The 21,192-nt window shown below is 41.7% G+C and overlaps 1 protein-coding gene across 1 annotated transcript in view; it reads right to left on the minus strand.

Moving 5' to 3' along the window:
- Myo1d (myosin ID) overlaps positions 1 to 21,192 on the minus strand; it is a 294,625-nt gene that overhangs the window by 177,773 nt on the left and 95,660 nt on the right. Inside the window, exons 7-13 of the mRNA XM_055620037.1 lie at positions 18,234 to 18,350; positions 17,482 to 17,685; positions 16,029 to 16,174; positions 15,836 to 15,950; positions 9,573 to 9,743; positions 5,020 to 5,090; positions 1,698 to 1,772 (exon numbers count right to left, since the gene is read on the minus strand). Of these exons, the coding sequence (XP_055476012.1) occupies positions 1,698 to 1,772; positions 5,020 to 5,090; positions 9,573 to 9,743; positions 15,836 to 15,950; positions 16,029 to 16,174; positions 17,482 to 17,685; positions 18,234 to 18,350 (899 nt within the window). The remainder of the gene's footprint in view (positions 1 to 1,697; positions 1,773 to 5,019; positions 5,091 to 9,572; positions 9,744 to 15,835; positions 15,951 to 16,028; positions 16,175 to 17,481; positions 17,686 to 18,233; positions 18,351 to 21,192) is intronic.

Below are 21,192 nucleotides of genomic sequence, written 5' to 3' on the forward strand. Positions count from 1 at the left end.
CTTACACCCCGCTTAAAAATATTCATTTATTTGTTTAAGTACCTCCATGCCCCACTGGGCTTCTGTAACACTGGATTTCTTGCTTTCTTTTTATTTTGTAGAGTGCCCTCAGTTTTTCTTTGTCAGGTTTTGCTTTGGCTAAATGCTGGACCATTTAGGGATCGATTATTTTTACCCTCTTCTCTTCATTACTGTTACCTTTTTTAAAAAAAAATCTACTCACTCTTCCAGTCTCATGGTCTTGAATACAGTCCACATACTGACATCATGAATAGGTATCTCTAGCTCTGCCTTTCCGGAGATGCAGATACAATTCCACAGTAGCCTGTTTGTTATTTTCGCTGGGGTGCAGGATGCACTTCAGACTTCCACATTCAAAACATGGCTTGTCTTTCCACATTAGGCTCCAGCATCACGTCTGGGTTCTGGCTGTCCCATCAGCTCACAGCTCAACCTCCTTTCTGAATATTACGCAGTCTGACCCTTTCCCACCTTGTCACTGCTAAGCCAGCCTCAGTTGGTCTCCCTAGTTCCACTCTTGGCCGTGACTGTGTTTTTTACAGTGACATTAGTGATCTCTTCAGTACAAATCACACCAGATCATGCTTTCTAACGGTTTCCCCTCTCTCTTCATACTTTGGTCCTTCTGTTGGCTCACAGACTATGATTCTGGTCCTGCCCACCTCTCAAAATTCACTCCTTACCACTTTCCCATCTCTCACTCTGTTTTTAGCAAACAGCCTTTGCTGTCCTTCCTGCCCTCAATAACCTCAAGTTGGTTCCTCACTGGGGGCTTTGGACCAGCTGTTCTCCCTGCCGGAGCTACTCTCCCCACACAGCAGTGTGCTTCCCTCCCCACTGCATACAGGTCTGCGGATGCTGCCTTTAATAAGGGTTCCTCCTGGCCATCCTATTTTTAATACCTGAGCCTCCACTCTTAATGTTTCACCTACTTTTTCTGAAAGTTATATATTGATTATTAGAAAAAAGTGGTTTCTAAACTGTATTCCCCGCTGTATCTCAGGCACAGAAGGATATGTGGCTCAAAAGGATATAATATAACTTTGTATTCTGCTGAGGAACTACTTAGACTTAAATGAGTGAGCAGAGTTCTCTTTCATCTACAGAATGATGGCCAAGAAGCCTCTTTCATCTTCCTGAGCCTTCTCTCTATACCGGGTTTAGAGTTCTATCCTTTGCCTGTTTTAGTTCTGTATAGCCTTTTGTCTTTAGGTAGTCTGTGAGGAAATTCTCTTGCCCAGTCAGGACCAAGGCTCAGTCATGTCAGGCGTTGGTCCGACAGCAGGGTGGCTTATACCTGGTGTGGAGAACCTACAGTGGGACTCTGAGTATGTAACAGGGTTAGGTTACCAAAGGCCACCTCACACCTGTCACCTCTGGCTCGGCTTGGGGACTGCTGAGTACAATGGTACAGTGTGCCAGAAGGCTGGTGGCAGAGGACACAGACACAGAACAGACACAGAGACAACCCAAGGAGAAGCAATACAAATCATACTGATAGTGGCTCCTGCCCCAAATCTACAGATTTTATAATTTTGAAGTCATAAACATTTTCATTCATTAAGTATAACAAAGCAGAAAAGTGTGCTAAAAACTCTTTGAACTGTCATATAAAAGTATCATATATATGCAATGTATGTCAAAAACCTTAAGGCAAAGGTAATAAACAATCGTACCTGTTATACATGAGACGCTTGAAATCTTGAAATAAAGTATCTTTATTTTTGTCAATAAAACCAATGACAGAATAGCTGGAGAGAGAACAGAACGCATGTGTCATCACCATGTAAGAGCCACGCTTGAACTTCTCTAGACATTCACAGGCTTTTCTGCTAGTAGTTTTGCAATCCAACTTCTAAACAGCCGCTTCACTTAGCTCTGGGGCCAAGACCGGACTTTACACACTAAATAAAAGGACTGTGCTTCTCTCCTTCAGGAGGAAAGTGAACACCAGTCCCATCATTCTGAGTCAGAACATAACTGTCTACTGGCTAGTGCTTACCTCAAGATGATGACTTCATAATAGATAGCTGTATTTATCATTCAGCGTTCCTAAGATAAAAGCAAAACAGCAACACACAGCAGCTAATGTCTCATCCGTGGGGGGTTCAAGTGACTTGGCTAAGTACCACTCAGTATGCAGGGTATGAAAGAGTCCAGGGAGAACTGCAAAGGATGGTAAGAACGGGATAAGCAGAGAAGAAAGGACCAGCAGATCACGTGGGGCAGCAGGCAGAAGGAAGGGCTGGAAGCAGGCACATGCAGAAGCATCACAGAGGTACGAGCTCACGATTCATGGTCTGGAGAAATGCAGGAAGTAAAGGCTTTGAAAGTTCAGCTAAGATGGCAGTTGTGAGAAGAGCACACGGCAGGGGAATTGTACTGCTGCAGTGATTGGAGAAGCCTCTATGAGGAGCTACTCCGTGCTGGTGTAAAAGAGTAACTGAGGTTCTGGGTGATTAGATGCGGGCTAGGTGACTGTGTAAGCGGTAACTCTAAGCCCCTTCTTATCAGTCCTGCTCTCCTGTCTGTCTCCCTTTTCTACTTGACAATCACATGAATGCATCTCAGGTCTCTAACCCTGACCTTTTACCTTACATATTTAATTTTACAAAACAAAAAATTATTCCAGGTGTGCTATCCACAGGGATTTTAAGGTCACCACATCCAAAATCATTTTGTTGCCAGCCTAACCTAGATCTTCTTCCCAATACCTTCCTGCCATTCTTAACTGAACATGTGAACTCCCCCTACGTTTACTCTATTGTTAAACCCACACAGACTGAATTTCAAAGAGCGTCATATAAGCAGTCAAGCTTCATTGTGATTTGAGCTCAGACTACTTTTCCAGGCACTTCCAATCTGTAATATAGGAAGGATGGATACACTCCTGCTATTTCCTGAATATTTTTTCACCACCCTTCCCACTTCTTCCTATAAAAATAATTCCTAACACCCAGAGCCCAGCAGCATCAGCCTCCTTAGCTTACCACAACACCTAAAAATATTATAGTATTTTCTTACTCAGTTTGTCACAACGCTTGCTATGACTCATAGGGCAATCATTACAACATCTTTTCTTATGCACACACATGTGTATGTACGTGTGTATATTCATGCTTAAATATGCATTTAATCATATACATATGTGCATATCTGAAAAGCTCTTTTTGGTCAGATACCATACCCTCTAGAGTATTGTGCATAAAAACCCAGAAGAGGACTGAAAGGCTGAAGGAGAAGCCTGAAGCAGTGAACGCCAGTTGCAGCTCTGGCCCAGGAGCCTGGAAACCTAGTTACTACCTCTGTTCTCCAATAAACATGGCGTGAGACTGTCATGGGCCAGCTGTCTCCTCATCCTCTAGAAGCTGATTTCTTGGTAAGACAGGTGGGCTTAGGGGCAGAGGACTCTGCCTGGAATAAAGCTTGCACTTATTTCGGTGGGAGGCATCTCAGTGGTACTTATCTTTTCTACTCAGTACTCTAAAATCTGGGTACAGGGCCAGAATGGTGGAAAATGATGACACCTTGCAATGATGGCCAGTTTGACAGAGGGTGGTAATTTTGAACCATATTGTTTTATGATTCTGGAGTTTTAATTTAGTCAGAAATAGCTATTAAAGATTCTTCAAATGTCTTTTCAGCATTTATAAAGATAATCATTTGCTTTTGTCTTGATTAATTTCCCCTTGTAATGGGTTACGTGAGAAGAATTCCTAACATAATAAATAAGGAAAAGGTAGAACTCTTTAAACAATAAGATAAGGGAACGGGGTTCAATGAAGAGTGAATGCATAACAAATAAAGCAGCTAAAAGATGACCGCACAACAAGTAACAATCATACCAGCCTCCCTGGAACTTGGGAATGCTGTCTTCTATGGTAAAGAGATGTGATTTTATTAAGGATCCTGAAAAAAGGAACTAATCCAATAGTGGACTGGGGACCACAGATGCCACTAAAATCTGTTGACATGGAGGAGAGAGCTAACCCTTAGGAAGGAGCAATATAGCCAGGAGAAGCCATACGAGGTACAGCCACAAGCCAAGGAATGCCATAGCATCAAAAGGTGAAAAGGGGCAGATTCTCCCTGAGAGAAGCCTCCAGGAAAAGAGTAGCTCTGCCGTTGCCAGATTTTGAACTTGCTGTTTCCTGAACTAGGAAACTATGAAAGTTCAACGCCTCCTGTTTCTGTGTTTGTTTTTGTGCTGCTGGGAACCTCACCTAGGCCAGGCAAGCACTTTACCACTAAGCTATACCCTTCATCCATGTGGCTGTTGTTTTAAATCACTGGTTTGTGATAGTTCATTAAAGGAGCACCTGGAGCCTAACATACCAAGGCAATCTTCACACCGATTGGTATTTTCATGTCAACTGCTATTTTTATTATAAGGTAATAATTTTTTAAAAATTCTATTTTTCTAAACACTATGTGACAATAATGTAGCAAAGCTGCTTTTGCTTATAGCTACTTGCAGTCCTGCAAACACTGGGTACCCTTCCGCACACTCTCCAGCCTTTCGCTGATGGTGCTGGATCTGCACGCTGCTTCCTCCAGCAAGACGTCTCGAGACTCCTCATTGCTTCCATTATGCTGTGTGCCTCCCCAGCTTAGCCTTTTCCTCCATTCCTGTCCTTGGATGTGTCTACTTGTCTTCATCAACCTGCTGGCTTCTTGTCTTATCCATGTGTCTACCCTAGACCCTAACCTGTTTCCAAGGCCTACTGATACATTGGTTCATTTTTACTGAGTTCCAACTACATCAGGAAGTATACATGGTCACACAACATATGCTCAAACCAAATGTCTGAGAAGCAAAGAAGAAATGAAGCTATGCTACTTTCTTCAAACCAAGAGACTAAAATATGCTGATCTACAAAATGATCCTCAACAAAGAAAGCCCCACACACATCAAAGGAAAAACAGTTGCCTGGTTCCATTTTCCGAGGTGAGGCTGCATGCAAATCATCATGCTAGCAACCAGAGTAAGATACTCACACCACGTCACCTGCATAATGCCGGATTCGGAAGTCCCGGTCAAACTCCAGGACTTTGTCTGAGGCACAGGTCTAAGAGATAAAAAAAAGAACATAAATTTGAAAAAAGGCATTTTCAGCTTCTGAAAGTACATTCCAACATCAGAAATCATGACATCTAAATGAAATCACACTCTGTGGGGTCTGTTTAAATACATGGCTGACAAGGTAAAGGCTTTTGACCGAAATTCACGCAGCACACAGCTACCCTCATTTGCTGGCTGTCCTAAAGGTTGATATGGTCAAGTGGCCAGGTCTGGACAGTAATTATAAACTGTAGCCATCCCCTACCCAATGTGGTCAGAGGTTGACAAATGATGACCTTTATTTAGTTGGATGCGAAGGGTGGTCCCTGGCAGGCGGGGCAGCCAGACAATGGAAGAAGTCTGTCTTTCTGAGAAACAGATGCTTACATCTTTGCTCCACCTGGGAGGGTCACACCGAGGGCTTACTCTCTGGGAGGCACACACACATCACTGTCCTCATAACCTATTCCTAGAGAATAGCAATCTCTGTCACATGGAGACTGAGGCTCAGTGAGGTAGACAGCTGCCACTACATCACACTGCTAGTAAGTAGTAGCCCTGGAAAGGCTCCCAGAAACAGAAAGGAACATGTCTTCATGTACACGGTAGCTTGGCTCATCTGCCTGCTGAGCTGGACTCCATTTTAGGCGCTCTTCATAGAAGAGCAACCTTGCATACCTCTTTTTTATTGAAGGGGAATGCAGGTTTTTTTATGTCCCTGGATTTGTTCGTGACTTCCTCCAACTTTCTTTGCTACAGTAGGGCCAGACAGGCAGACAAGTTAAAATCTACACAGTACCATGTGGTACTGTAATATCAGTACCACTTAGATGCCAGTGTCACACAGCACACAAGCCTATAAAAGGACAGTAGGCTTCAGATACTAAAAAAGGATATCTAAGAATTTCACAAATGAAGAAGTACAGGAAGTCGGAGGTTTACTCTCTCTTTTAATAATTATGTATCTGAGAAAGTGGGGTATTAAATAAACTGAGACCACAGAGGAAGACAATGCAGCCAGTCCTGATGAGACCTGATAGGCTAGGGTCAGATGGAAGGGGCGGAGGACCTCCCCTATCAGTGGACTATGAGAGGGAGAGAAAAGAGAGAGAGAGTGGGACTGGGAGGAGATGAGGGAAGGGGCTACAGCTGGATAAAGAGTGAATAAATTGTAATAAAAAATAAGTATGAAAAAAATAAACTGACACCAAAGCTTTTAGTATAAAAGTGTCTCCAAAAGAATACCCTCCCTCTGCTCTCTCAAAGATGTACTTCATTTTACTGTGTGTATGAGGGTTTGTGCATGGTGAGCATGGGTGCCTTTAGAGGCCAGAAGGGGGTTTTGGATATCGTGGATCTGGAGCTAAGGCAGTTGTGAGCTGCCTGGCATGGGTGCTAGGAACTGAATTCTGGTCCTCTGCAAGGCCAGTATGCTGCACTCTTAACTGTTGAGCACTCTCTCTAGCCTGACTCCCCCCACCTCCGCCCTTTTAAAAAACCCTTTAATATGTAAACTTCCTGAAGGAATACGACTCAAATTATGGACCAGTCAGATATTTGGATAAAATGCAAAACTGTGATTGTCCCCAACACACCAAAAATTCCATTGACTTTTTCTTGTACTATTATATACTTATTATTTAGCTTTTTATTTTAAAATATTTTATGGTTGTTTGGATCATGTGACTGCCACTCCATGGTAACTGTAATGAAAAAGGATTTTTTTTTTAGCACCAAATAGAAGCCATCAATCTTTTATTTGATATGCCAATAAGTCTACCTGATCAGTTAGCAGTGGCAAAAGACACCTGGCTCGACCCAATGACCCAATGGCATTATCTAACAAAAAGGTTTGTGGTGATTTAAGGGTCCTGTCAGCTTGGCTATTTCATTTCTCTCCTTTACTAGCAAAGTTCCTCAAAAGATGGGGCCAGGGAGGTGGCCCATTGGCAAAGCGCTTCTGCGTAGATGTGAGGACTTGACTTGGACCCTTACCAGTTACATGAAAGTTGGGTGCGGTGACAGCCATAATCCCAGTGCTGGCAGGGCAGGGACAGGAGGATACCCAAAGTTTGCTGGCCAGCCAGTATAGCTCAGTCAGGGAGGTCCAGGCTCGGTGAGAGGCCTTGCCTCAAAAGTTAAAACAGAGAGCCAGGGGGATGGCTGAGTGGGTGAAGGCGCTTGCCACACGGTGGACAGCCACAGTGCACGCACACATTGAAAAAACATAAATAAGTAAGTGTAAATGATCTTTTAAAAGTTGGAGAGTATGAGAGAAGATACAGGACATTGACCTCTGCTTACACACGTGCTACATATGCACAGATACCCGAAAGAATGCAACTTTAAATATCCCCTTCTCAGTACTTGTCCAAGGACACTGAAGGAGGGGGAAAGAGAAGTAGGTACTTGATCTGTTGGGAAACTGAAACTACCACACACACACACACACACACACACACACACACACACACACACAAAGGGAAGTAAATAAAAAGAGAAAAAAATCAACCACTATATAAATTATTGTTTAGCATTTCCTGTCAAATCAGTAGCAAGTGCTTAAACACAGACGTTCAGTTGCCTTTAGGAATTAAATTACAGCATAGTATGTTGGCACACACACTGCTAGCACTAGTTACTTGAGCAGCTGAGGATCAGCAGAGCCCAGGAGTCTGAGGCCAGTCTGGGCAACAAAGAGCTACAGTCCATCTCGAAGAAGAAGAAGAAGAAGAAGAAGAAGAAGGAGGAGGAGGAGGAGGAGGAGGAGGAGGAGGAGGAGGAGGAGGAGGAGGAGGAGGAGGAGGAAGAAGAGAAGAAGAAGAAGAAGAAGAAAAAGAATAAACTGAGAGTACATTTAAAAAATATCTGCTTAAGGGGCTGGAAGGATGGCTCAGTGATTAAGAACACCCACTACTCTTCCGAGGACCTGGATTCAAGTCCTAGTTGCCACATGGCAGTTCGCAACTGGCTTTAACTCCAGCCTAAGGGTATGTGATGCCCTCTCCTGGCCTTTGAGGGAATTGTATGTACTTGGTACACATACATGCAGACAAAATACTCATACACATAAAATAAAATGAAAAACAAAATCAAAAATTTTGCCCGATCAACTCATTGAACTCAGTTGTATAAATGACCATGGTGAATAATGGAATAATAATTTGGGGTGTCATTTTTGAGGCAGGTCTATTTAAATAAAAACAACCAAAGTAAGATTTATTTGGAATGGCCGTCGCCAGTTTGGTGTAGCTTCACCAACACTGATGTGCAGTGTCTGGAGGGGACAGCAGTACATGAATCTCCAGAACCTGTAGTGACAGTGGGCATCTCTAAGCTCCCTCCCCACCAGGAAGTTGTCCCTAAAGTTACTATAGTTACTTTCCTCTTTGGGAAGTTTTGTGTCCAGCACTGAGGACTGTTAAACGGGACACTGAATTAGACCTTTGAGGAATAGGTCAGAACTGGCTGAAGAGAAACAGGTTCTCAGTGTTAAAGGTCAGCCTGCACTGGCTGCAGACCACCTTGTAGCTACAAACGACTGGCCTGAGATAGGTGTCAGTCAACAATCGATTTGAAGATGATTCACACTTTCTCTACAGTCAATTGTTGGATGTCTTGCTTTGGATTACATAATTCTGAAGGGGCCGTAGTTAGGAAGTAGATTTATTCATGCAGTGGTGTCAATGTGCCACAGCTCTGTGGAGGAACAGAACTGCTTCCCACTTCTTTCCGGATGGAAAGGGATGGGGCCTGTTTTCCTGGCAGTGTGCGGTTACTGGACAAAGTTGCATTTGTCATGAAGTTGGGGTGACGACGAGGTGTCCCTCCCCAACACAGACACCTAAACAAACAAGACTGCATACTGCATATGAGGTCTAGTACAGGGTCTGATAACCACAACTCCCACAATTATTATAGAAATGAGGTTCGTTTGTGACATTTTTAGATTATAAAAAATGGACAGTTGAAAGGACACTCAGTACACTGAAAGAATGCATTTCTCCATAACAACCATGACTGCAGCTAAAATTTCTCACTTTTAAGCAAGTCACAGGGTCTGAAGAATATAGACAGAGCACACTCCATATTTTGTAAATGAGGAATATGGTGATAAGCCAAGGACAAAAGCAATTTTTTATGCCAGAATTACCAGATGCAGGCATAAAATTCTAGCAAATGAACAAGGGCTCAGCACCTATTGGCTATAAATGACATCATGCTTTCTAAAGAATTCTGTTCATTTTCCCTGCATCTAGAAAAATCCTCAGTCTGTAGCTCCCTCTCCTGGATACTATAATTTTGTCAACCAAATCACTGTATCAGAGAAGCAGACCTCACCCACAGAGATGCATCATGTACCAGACTGTCAGGCGGTTCCCCTGTGTTTGACTGTACATTCTTTTAACCTAATGGAGAACAATGTTGCCCTGCCAAACAATAAGCAAAAATCTTATAGCTCATGATAAGAGGGCAGTCTCATTATTACCTTTCGGCTGGAAAAATGACCATGTTTGCCCAGTTTACTGTTAAGGGCCTCAAGGAACATTCCATCCGTGACTTTGCCAACGTTCATACATGCGTCGTCCAGGATCGCAATGACGCCTTTGTGCTGCTGCTCCACAAGGTCCACAATGATCTGGTTGTTGAAGTAATCAATCTGCGGGACAAGCATGAAAGCAATGTCAGAGAGAACAGGAACCCCATCAGGCAAGACACACAAACGTCACCTTTCATTTCACAAACCTATGAAACACCTCAGTGTCAACTAGGTAGACAGCACTAGTGAGGATGAGCACTAAAATGAGCACACATATTAACACATGCTAAGAGGTTTCTGACTTAATGTCGTCATTCTTTTTATGTTATGAGGGAAACTTCAGGGATGATTATGGACTAAGGCAAAAGTGATTAAATCTTGTCTTAGTCCTTCCTCTCTCCCAGTCGTACACTACACAACCCCGCTCCTTCATTAAGTGAGTCCCCAACCTGTTTGTCATTGTCCATGATAATATGGTTTCCACTAAGTACCTCCAGATAGCCCCAAAGTATCATTTGATGTTTGAAATGAAAATGAAGTCAAAGTACGCTATAGAATCTGCAGTTCTACTTATGTGGCATGCATTGATAAAAATCCAAAGGAGAATTTGGAGAATTCTAGTCACCCGCCACCCCCCAAAAAAGCATATGAGTCTAACTTTTTTGAAAATTTACCAGAAATAATAATTTTCAAAAATTAATTGAGGCATAAGTACATATAAAAGAATAAGCTTTCCACCTGTTTTCATAAAGTGAATAAATAAAGTTAAGGACCTTGGGATTTTTTTCCCCAGCAATTTCAATGTATACAAGGTATAGGTGGATCTATCTACCTTCCTGCTCTGATGGGCTGTGTAGAAACAGCCTGCACAGTTCTCTCTCAGGCAAGCTGTGTGTCACAAAGATGAGCCGCTTCTGAGCACACATTTCAGCATTGTGTGCTGATGTGTCCCATCTCACCTCAAAGGCCCCTAAACTTAGCGTTGTCTCCATTGCCTCTTGAAAGCTTCACAGACTCAGAGCAGAACCAAAGGGTATCTTACAGATTATGGGCCTAAGCCAGTCATTTGCTGTGACTTTCAGCTCCATTTCCAGTCTTTTGTGTTCCTTTCTGACTTTTCTTTGGAATGAACGCCTGAAAATTACCCCACCTTCGCTCCAATCTTTTTTTTTTTTTTTAAAAAAAAAAAACCAAAACACGTTTTTCTACTTTGTCTGAACCACTGATTCTCAGTTGAGATCAGTTTTGTCTGTGGGGACATTTAGTAATGGCAGGAGATGGTTTTGACTGTCACGGCAAGGGGAATGCTTACAGGTGTCGGGTGGGGGAAGGACAAGATGCTGTTGAACCCTCCAGTGAACAGGAGAGTCCTGCTGCAAGAATTACCTAGTCCACAGCTTCAGTGACAGCAGGGAGGGGAGACCTGCTTTAGAATACGCTTTTTGTGGGTGATTAATCATGTTTTCAGCTAGGGAGAAAAGTTGTTTCCACCTTTAGAAAAAGGTCCTAAAATACACAAAATGCAGGAAATCTACTATTAACTGACATTTCAGATATTAGGACTATGAAAATAAAGCCTTCTCTCCTCGGCATAAGAATTACCTTACAATTCCAACTGTATCCTAGAAGCCACTGATCTTTGTTGAAGATTCCAGTAACTCTTGGTATTAGGTTAAATGGTGCTTCAAGCACTGCTTCAAGCATGCTTTTACAAAATCAGGTTCTTCTGGTGACCTGAATGCCCATGAGCTTTTTTTTTTTTTTTTTTTTTTTTTAAATACGGTATATGGGGAGATGGAAAAGATATGACAGCATGGCTTATAGGTATGGAGGTCCTAGGTCAGATCCTCACTCCAAATACAAACACTTTGAATAGCAGCTTTCTTGCCTATGCCTATGGAATCTGAATAAACAACTTTATAATTAAATTTGCTATAAAATCTAAAATTCAGTTGTGTCATATCCACATAGAACATACAATGTACATAATCCATTCTTAGACAGCTTCTTGTAAAAAGATGAATTGAATTTTAATTTTATGAGAGCTCACAAAAGTGTCAAGTTCTTAAAAGTTGAAATGATTTGTAGGGGCTCCAGCAATGGCTCAGTGTTCATGAGCACTTACTGCTCTTAGAGATACCTGATTCAGTTCCCAGCATCCACAGCAGGTGGCTCACAACCACCTGTAACTACAGTTCCAGGGTTTCCAATGCCATCTTCTGGCTTCCCTGGAACCTGTAAGCATGTGGCGCACATACAGACAAGCATGCACACACGTGTAAATAAAAATAGAAATTAAAAAAGCCAAAAAATATAATTTATAAACTTTTAGAAGCAAATGACTCAGAGGGGTAATGAGGTTTTTACAAACTCCCGAAAGGGCTTCATACATAGGCTGTGAGACAGGCTGTGGAGAAAATCGAATACTGAACCCAATCAAGACACTAGATCTAGTCACTAACACACAGACTATACAAGTACACAGAACTGTGTTACGGACACTTCAAGAATTGGATTAGCAAAATCTGAGCTGGGAAACCTTACAGGGAAAAAAAAAATGCTCATTACAGAAAAAGTACTCACTTTTGTCAACAAAAGTTTACAAAGGAGAAAGGGAAAGGGGGTGGCGAGAGAAGGAGTGAGGGAGGAAGGGAGGATGCACATGACCCCAGACCTATGTGAAAAACCTATCAATCAATCAATCAATCATAATGCAAAACCCTTATTTGGGTCCAATCAAGCAAACTGTCACCACCAGCAACAATAAAGCAACTTAAGGAACAGGAAATGATATGAAAGGAATTGTTACTAATTTTTGAGATGGAACCATAGAGCTGTGGTTACAGTTTTTGCATGAGTACTTGTCTCTTACAGAGAAGTGGGAAAATCACAGGTGAAGTAATGGGATGTCTGAATAACTTCAAGGTAATCTGGGACATGTGAGGAAGGTACAGTGGCTCGAGGAAGATGATGTACACATAGCTCATGTTTCCTTCTTACTCTATAGAACTCTTGAAATGCTCTACAGTGATAAAAGAAATCATAGTGCTTAGACACTTGGGTTTCCAAAGGAAACAGGTTATAATGCTGGTGCACACTGACATGCTCTTTCTGTTACTTGGAGCTGGGTTCTTTGTGGTCTGTTTCAGTTCTTCAAGAGCCCTCATCTTTAGGGTTACTTTAGGTTGAGCTTTTCTAAGAAGGTATCTGGATTAGCCATGCTGCAGCTGTTACTCTTTCCTCTGTGAACTAAGACAATAGGACTTGATATTCTGATTGCTAACGGAGGTTTTGTTTTGCTTTGTTTTTTGAGACAGGGTCTTAATATGTAGCCTTGGCTGTCCTCAAACTTGTGATCTTCCTGTCTCAGCCCCTGGAGTGTTGAGATTACATGTATGTGCCACCACAACCAGTTTCAAAAGATATTTTTAATCAGTACCTCCAAATTGCACTTAAAGAACAAATTTTATGAAAGGATTCAAGCTAAGGGAAATAGCTCTGAACTTCAATTGCATTGTATATTAGACAAAAGATTTGTTTTTAGGAAACTTTACATAAACTGAATTGAATTATATTTTAAAAAGCTATGAGTTCACTGTTTATAGTAAATAGCTCTTTTATAATAAAACTGACAACTCCGGTTTATTTTAAATATTGAAAATTTATGCTTATATATTTCAATGAAATTTTATGATATTCTAATACCTAACACATAATGGAAGGCAAAGATATAATTTGAGGCAGAAATGCTATTTATTATACTACCCTCTTTCTTTTTAAAATGAATAAGTAGAAATATAAAATAGGAAAATTTGACTATAAAAATAATTTAAATATGACATTTCAAATAGCTTTTGGATTGAAATGTCAATAATATGTCTAATATCAAAAATCAAATACTGGTCTGCTTTTTATTGTGTGGTGAGAATGCAAACAGTTTTTATAAACTCAGCAATCAGGCATGGCAGCAAGGCACTCAGAAGGTGGAGGAGAATTAGGAGCACAAGGCCATCCTTAATTTCACAGCAGATTCAAAGCCAGCCAGGGAAACATCAGACTATGCTTCAAGAACAAACAACAAAAACAAACAAATAAAAACAAAAGACTCACAAAACAGAAACAAATAACTACAAAAATATCAGAAAGTTATAGAAAATCAATTCTTAAACATCTACTCAGAAAATTTTTGTTTTGTTGAACAAATGTCCTTGTTGTATACTTGAGCATCTTTTGTATATATGCCTAGGAGTGGTACAGCTGGATCTTGAGGTAGCACCAGATTAATTTCCAAAGTGGTTGTACAACTTTACATTCCCACCAGCAATGGAGGAGAGTTTCCCTTTCTCCATATACTCTCCAGCATGTGTTGTCACTTGAGTTTTTTGATCTTAGGCCATTCTGATGGGTGTAAGAGGAAATCTCAGGGTAATTTTGATTTGCATTTCCCTCATGACTAAGGACATTGAGTGTTTCTTTAAGTGTTTCTCTGCCATTCGATATTCCTCTATTAAGAATTCTCTGTTTAACTCTGTACCCTAGCTCTATTCGTAATAACCAGAATCTAGAAACAACCCAGATGTCCCTCAACTGAGGAATGGATACAGTAATTGTGATACATTTACACAATGGAATACTACTCAGCAACTAAAAACAAGGAAATCATGAAATTTGCAGGCAAATTGTGGGAACTAGAAAAGATCATCCCAAGTGAGGTATCCCAGAAGCAGAAAGACACATATGGTGTATACTCACTTATAAGTGGATATTAGACACATACCATAGGATAAACATATCAAAATCTGTTCACCTAAAGAAGCAAGAAGGAGGACCCTGGGTAAGATGATCAATCCTCATTCAGAAAGACAAACGGGACAGACACCAGAAGAGGGAGAAAACAGGGAACAGGATAGAAGCCTACCACAGAGGGCCTCTGAAAGACTCTACCCAGCAGGGTATCAAAGCAGAGGCTGAGACTAATAGCCAAACTATGGGCAGAGTGCAGGGAATCATATGAAAGAAGGGGGAGATGAAAGACCTGGAGAGAACAGAAGCTCTACAAGAAGAGCAACAGAACCAAAATATCTGGGCACAGGGGTCTTTTCTGAGACTGATACTCCAACCAAGGAGATATCCATGGAGATAACCTAGAACCCCCGCACAGACGTAGCTCATTGCAGCTCAGTGTCCAAACGGGTACCTTAGTAAGGGTACTTAGTAAGGGTACTAAGGTACCCTTAGTACCTTAGGGGCTGACTCTGACATGAACTCAGTGGCTGGCTCTTTGATCACCTGCCCCTGAGGAGGGGGCCAGTTTTACCAGGCCATAGAGAAAGACAATGCAGCCAGTTCTCGTGAGACCTGATACACTAGGGTCAGATGGAAGGGGAGAAGGACTTCCCCTATCAGTGGACTTGGGGAGGGGCATGGGAGAAGAAGAGAGAGGGAGGGTGGAATTGGAAGGGGACAAGGGAGGGGGCTACAGCTAGGATACCAAGTGGATAAATTGTAATAGATAGATAGATAGATAGATAGATAGATAGATAGATAGATAGATAGATAGATAGAATACAAATGTGCAAAGAAGACTGACTAGGTCTCATCTCTGTCAGGAGCAGGGGGTTTGCTGGCAGAGAACAGGGAAGCCTGGGGAGTCGGCCTCTCAGCTGTGAATCCTGGACCAGTATCACCTGCTGACTACATTTCATTGGCAAAGTTTGCCTCTGACAATTTTAAATGTTCACAAAGAGCCACGAGGAGAGAGGTGACAGCGAAGAACGTGGAACTGGACAGGAATCCAAGTGTCCCAGCATTACACCAGGATTTGGAGAATAGGATTGTCTACAATTGAGAGCAGTTCACTGCCACTTATTTCACAGAGTAGAGAAAATGGAGGGAGGAACAACAAGGGGGTTGGAAGTAAGTTCATCTAAGGCCAGAGAGTGATGCTAGACTCCAAGAGACAAAGAACAGCCAGGAAGCTGGACGGCATCAGTGTAGTGAAGGTGTGAGGCTTTCAGCTGTACTGAGCACATCCTGGGCACCAACAAGGCAGGTTATCAGGTTAGAAGAATTGCACTGAATCCCTCAAAAGGGGCTAGACTTGCATATCCCAAGGAAGAAGGCTAGGGTCCAAGTGGTTCAAGAACCCCAAAAGGTCAAGAGCTATGTTAAGATGGGTGGCACAGGGAGACGCTCTCCATGAGGGCACTCACATGTTTCCAAGGGATGCCTTCCCGCTGGTATTCCTCTTGCTCCTGCTTCAGAACCAGCTGGATAAATAGCTGCTGCAGTTTCTCGTTGCAGTAGTTAATGCAGAACTGTTCAAAGCTACATGAGATGGAAAATGTTAGGCCTAAATAAAGAAAAAAATAAGTAATAGGGTGTTAAGTATCTTACCCAGATTACCTGTTGTTGTCAAAGATTTCAAAGCCATAGATATCCAAGACACCAATAACCGTGTTTTTCCCATGGATTGTGGTGTCGTAGTTCTTGACCTCAATAATGTCATTGATGCGAGTAACAATCCAACAGAAAAGGCGCTCATATATTGCCTGTGAGAGAAAGAACATTAAAATTTCTTGCCTGTTTGGGAGTGACTTCCTCTGGACTTGGGATGCCTTCAATCCAGCCACCTTCTCCTAACTGTTGAGCACATGTGTGAATTAGAAATGCACATCACCTGTTACAGAAACTGCTACATGATATATGTTAAACTGAAGGAAGCGATCTAGATTTTGAAATAGGTGATTGGCCACTATTTGTATTTTAAGACTACTCTCCAGGCATCCATCCATGCCTTACTACATTAATGACGTACCTGTTCTTCTCACCTCTGCAAACTGCTCCTACTTTAAGCTCTGAGTAAATAGACTTGGATACTTAGGAATTCATGCATTCACTCACTAAATATTTGCTGAGCACTCAGACATATAGTTTGTTGTAAATACAGCACTAAGTACACAGAAAGTCATAGTCTCCAGGGAGCGTAGGAAATGAGTGAAGGAAGACATTACACACAGTGTTTGAGGTGACTTTTAAAAATTACTTATTATGTGTGTCTGTATGTGGGTAAGTGCAGGTGTCCTTAGAGATGTTGGTTTTCCCGGTATTGGAATTACAGGTAGTTTGTTAAGCTGCCCAAATGGGTGGTGGGAAACGAACTTCGGTCCTATGCATGAGCAGTATGTGTGCTTAACTGCTGAGCCATCTCCCCAGCCCTTCCTGAAGTGAATTTAATCTATTCTGTGTTCGGGCAATCCAGGGAAGAGACACTTGGGCCCAGTCATCAGGAAGGCTAACAGCACCATGGGAAAGAAGAACAACCCAAGCCGAGAAATGGCATGTGTAGGAGTCACTGGAAGCAGAAAAGAATGAAGAACTTATGTGGCTTAAGAAAAGATATGGAGAGGTGGCTCAGCAGTTAAGAGCACTGAATGCTCTTCCAGAGGACCCAGGTTCAATTCCCAGCACTCAAATGGCAGTTCACAACTGTCTGTAACTCCAAGATCTGACACTTTCATATAGATATATATGCAGACAAAACATCAATGCACATAAAATTAAAATAAGATAAAATATTAAAAAAGGAAAAGATAAATATGTTGGAATAAGTTGGAAGATAGCAGAAGATGACTCGGGTAAACTGGAGCCACACTCCAGTAGGTAGTAGGTTTCAATGACCTCATTCCCACAGTTTATCTAGTTTGCTTTTCTAGCAGTTATACAGCCAGGAGCTTCATTGAGACAGTGATGGCCAGAGAGTCTCATGGTTTCTAAAAGCCCTTAGCCCACTGTCAGGGATGTCTGAACACAAAGGATTTCACCTATGCTGCAACCCACAGATCAAGTTCAGTCTCACCTTGGCAAAGGCATCTCTGCCGTAGCTAGCTTCCTGTTCCGTGTGCTGTTTGTCGATGATGTCGCGGCCTGTGGCCACCGTCCGGTAAAGAAGGGCTTTCTCCACCATGTCTGTCTTAGTAGAGAGCAATTCTGCTATGACAGACACAACCTTGCCATTCTCAATCAGTGGCGTGTCACCATCTACTATAAATTTTAAATTTCCCTATATCAAAAATGAAAAAAAGACAGCATTTCTAATGAACTTTTGACATACCATGAATTCAAGTGATCTTGCTTATCCTACTTTCCTAAGTATACTCATCCATATGTGAAAGCCTCACACTGATCTTTCCCTCTTTTCCATGCACCTGTGTATCCTTTCATCTTAGCATACATTTTTGATAGAGGTTCTATATTTTTATGTAGTCAAATGTACGAATATCTTTGACATCCTGATCTACGGTCCTGGCCTTGGATAGGCTGGCTGTGCCTTGGAGGCCACTTGCAATCATGTTTCAAGTGCCATTACCATTAGGCTTGGTGCTGAGTTCAAGATCTGAGGAAATCATAATACAACCAACTGAGCAGTCTCCAAGCCTATAGTGGTTTGGAAAACCCTTCATAATATAAAATAATAAAGAAAATCAGAGTACATTTTTCAAAAACACAAGCAAAATTTTCATAAAATAAATTACTTTCAACAAGAAGCAAAATCTGAAAGAGTACCTTGTTCCCACAGAGAGACAATATATTTTGAGAGTCCTTACTCACCAAATGAAGAATAGCAGCCAAAATTTTATACACTGTTTGAATCTCCTCAGGTTTGAACCCAATTACTTTCATGGCATCAGCTACGACTTTGAACTCTGCAGCATCATTGATGGAAGACTAGACATGAACATGAAAATCTTAAGTCACAGACATTTCACATAAGCATTATGAAACTGAAGTGTTTAGCCAAAGTCTTGGTGCCTTTGTAGTAAATCACTTTAAGAATGACAAATATTTTTTAAAAAATCATGTTGGGAATATTGTTTAGATATATGAGGCCTATTTGTGTTTGAGAGCTGTCACCTAAAATAAGCACCACACACTTTCCTGAAAGTTTCTGTCCTGAGTTGAATCACTGATAATCACAGCTCTACGTTCCAGGGAGGGAATGGCATGGGATGTGAGGTCGTGCATGAAACTGTTGAATGTCAGTGCTTCTAAAGTCCATGGTTGGCTGCTGCATCTGCAGCTCTCTCCCACGGTTCCTCTTGTGCAGGCTGGCAACAGCTCTCACACTGTATAATTGAGTTTATTTCCCAGGTGAGGAAAAGCAGCACCTGGAGGAAGCCACCAGCTCCAGTCACTTAGCAAGCTGTTAAGTAGTCCAGCACTATCCATTATTTTTCTCATGTGATAAGTGTCTGGTAACTTATAGCTCCTACCTGGAGCAGAGGAACTCGACAATGAATCTGCCCTAGGAGACATGGGCACCAGGTCGCATATAGCAGTGTGCCAATACTGCACAGTAAAGAATGCCAACTGCTTACATTACAAGTTTTCCCAAAGCAGCTCTGGACTAATCCCTTTCTCCACAAACTGCTCATTTTGCCTGGATGGTGCCCTGGCCTGAAGCTCACTTACTGAGGAAGGGCACGCAAAGCAAACTCCTCTTGCTTGAGGAACACTTGTTTCTTTGTGTTCTAGGCACAACCAGGCAGGCTCATACACCTGTCAGTGTTTTCTCACTATGGGATGGATGCTTAGCCTTATTGAGTCTCAATTTCTTCATGAATTATGTGAACAGAGTAATAAGTTTCTTACTCAAATATCAAATATTACTATTATAACTATATGTTGAGATTGCAGTTCTGTTCCACACAAGGAGATTTCTGCCTAACAGCCATTCCTCTATTTCATTATTGCTAACAGAACAAGATTTTTTAGTCCTCTTCAAGCTCATCTCTGGCTGGCTTGCTCGTAGCCTCAGGAGGCTTCATGGTTCTAAAGAGATCATGGCCATTATCCTGGCTAGTTTATGGTCAACTTGACACAAGTTAGAATTAACTGAGAAAAGGGAGCCACAATTGAGAGAATGTCTCCAAAACAATGCATGCAGGTGAGCCTGTGGGGCATTTTCCTAATTCGTGATTGATTTGGAGGCACAGCCTGTTGTGGGTGGTGCCACCTCTGGGTAGGCGATCGTGAGGTATATAAATTAGCAGGTTGAGGAAGCCACAGAGAATAAGCCTGTAAGCAGCATTCCTCCTTGGCCATGTGTACTGCCCTGGCTTCTTCGGATGGTGGACTACAAGCTGGGAGATGAAATAAACCCCTTTTCTCCTTAAGTTGCCTTTGGCCATAGTTTTCACCACAGCAACAGAAACCTTAACTAAGACACCCATTTCTTCCCTTACCAAGTGAGTGGTCAGCCACAGGCATGTGATGCCAGCGGGAGCTAGCAGACATGAGGAAAGCACAGAACGGGCTGTGTAAGAGGGGCTTAAGGGAGGTGGATGTGTATAAAGTGGCATTTCCTTTGCCTGTGCATGCTGGGACTGCTGGTAACATTTTGAACCACAAAACAAAAACCAGAAGAGTGACGACAAGTCAGTTTACTGAATGTAGCAGAGCTGTAAGTTAACCAACCAACCAACCAACCAACCAACCAACCAACCAACCAACCAACCATGAAACCCCTCTGTGTGGCTGAGGCACTGGATCTGACCATCCCAGCACTTGCTGTCATACAGGCTCAGCGAATTCCTTGCTGTTTTAGAAAACCTTCCCTGGATTTTCTCTTACCCAAGATCCAAGGTTATCTTAAATGCACATGAGTCCTACATTCTAAGATTAATTAAAATATAGGTAATACTTTATGGATAGTATCATAATTTCTATTCGTATGGGGAAATGATTATGTTGTAATATAATAACTGTAGGCTTAAGCAGAATTTGTTGTATGATTTTTATTAATGAATATACATACAGAGCATTACTAATTATCATCTTTGCATGATAGGATTTAAGCATATATCTTAGGGGTTTTTCTTTTCTCTTTTTAAAATGGAGTGTATGGGTGTTTTGCTGCATATATGTCTGTGCACCACGCATGTGCCTGATACCCAGACAGGTCAGAAGAGAGTATCAGATCCTCTAGAGCTGAAGTTACAGATGGTGGGTGCCATCATGTAGGCGCTGGGAATCAAATGAGGGTCCTCTGCAGGAGCAGGCAATGCTCTTTACTGCTGAGCCACCTCTCTAGCCTCTATCTTAGGTTTTGACTATGAGCACATATTCTTTGTTTTTGTCAGAAAGGAAGGGAAGAAAAAGTCCAAATGGAAAACCAACAAAAATAGTACAAAAGATGAGTTTTATTTATAAAGAAGTTCAAATGTTAACTTAATACTTAGTATTAAGCTACATGACCTGGCAGAAAATAATTTTGATAATAAGATGGTTTTCTTGTAAGGGAATAGCCTAGCCACTAGCTGTAAGTGTCGATTTCACAATCCTCTATAGATATTTAAATATTTCTGGCGATGCTGAGGAAGTTGGACCATTGCCTTCTACAGTTTTATTTTTAGTTCATATTCAGCCAAACACTTCTGCTCTTAGAAAACTGTAAAAGGGCGGCCAAATAATAGAAATAATATAAAATTAACTATAAAACCTAATTATCATTTACTTCTATGAACAGCAATAAAAATATTGCTAAGCCAGTAATGAAGGTATAACTAGC

This window comes from Psammomys obesus, unplaced genomic scaffold (assembly GCF_907164565.1).
Source record: "Psammomys obesus unplaced genomic scaffold, mPsaObe1.curated_primary_1811, whole genome shotgun sequence".
NCBI lineage: Eukaryota > Metazoa > Chordata > Mammalia > Rodentia > Muridae > Psammomys > Psammomys obesus.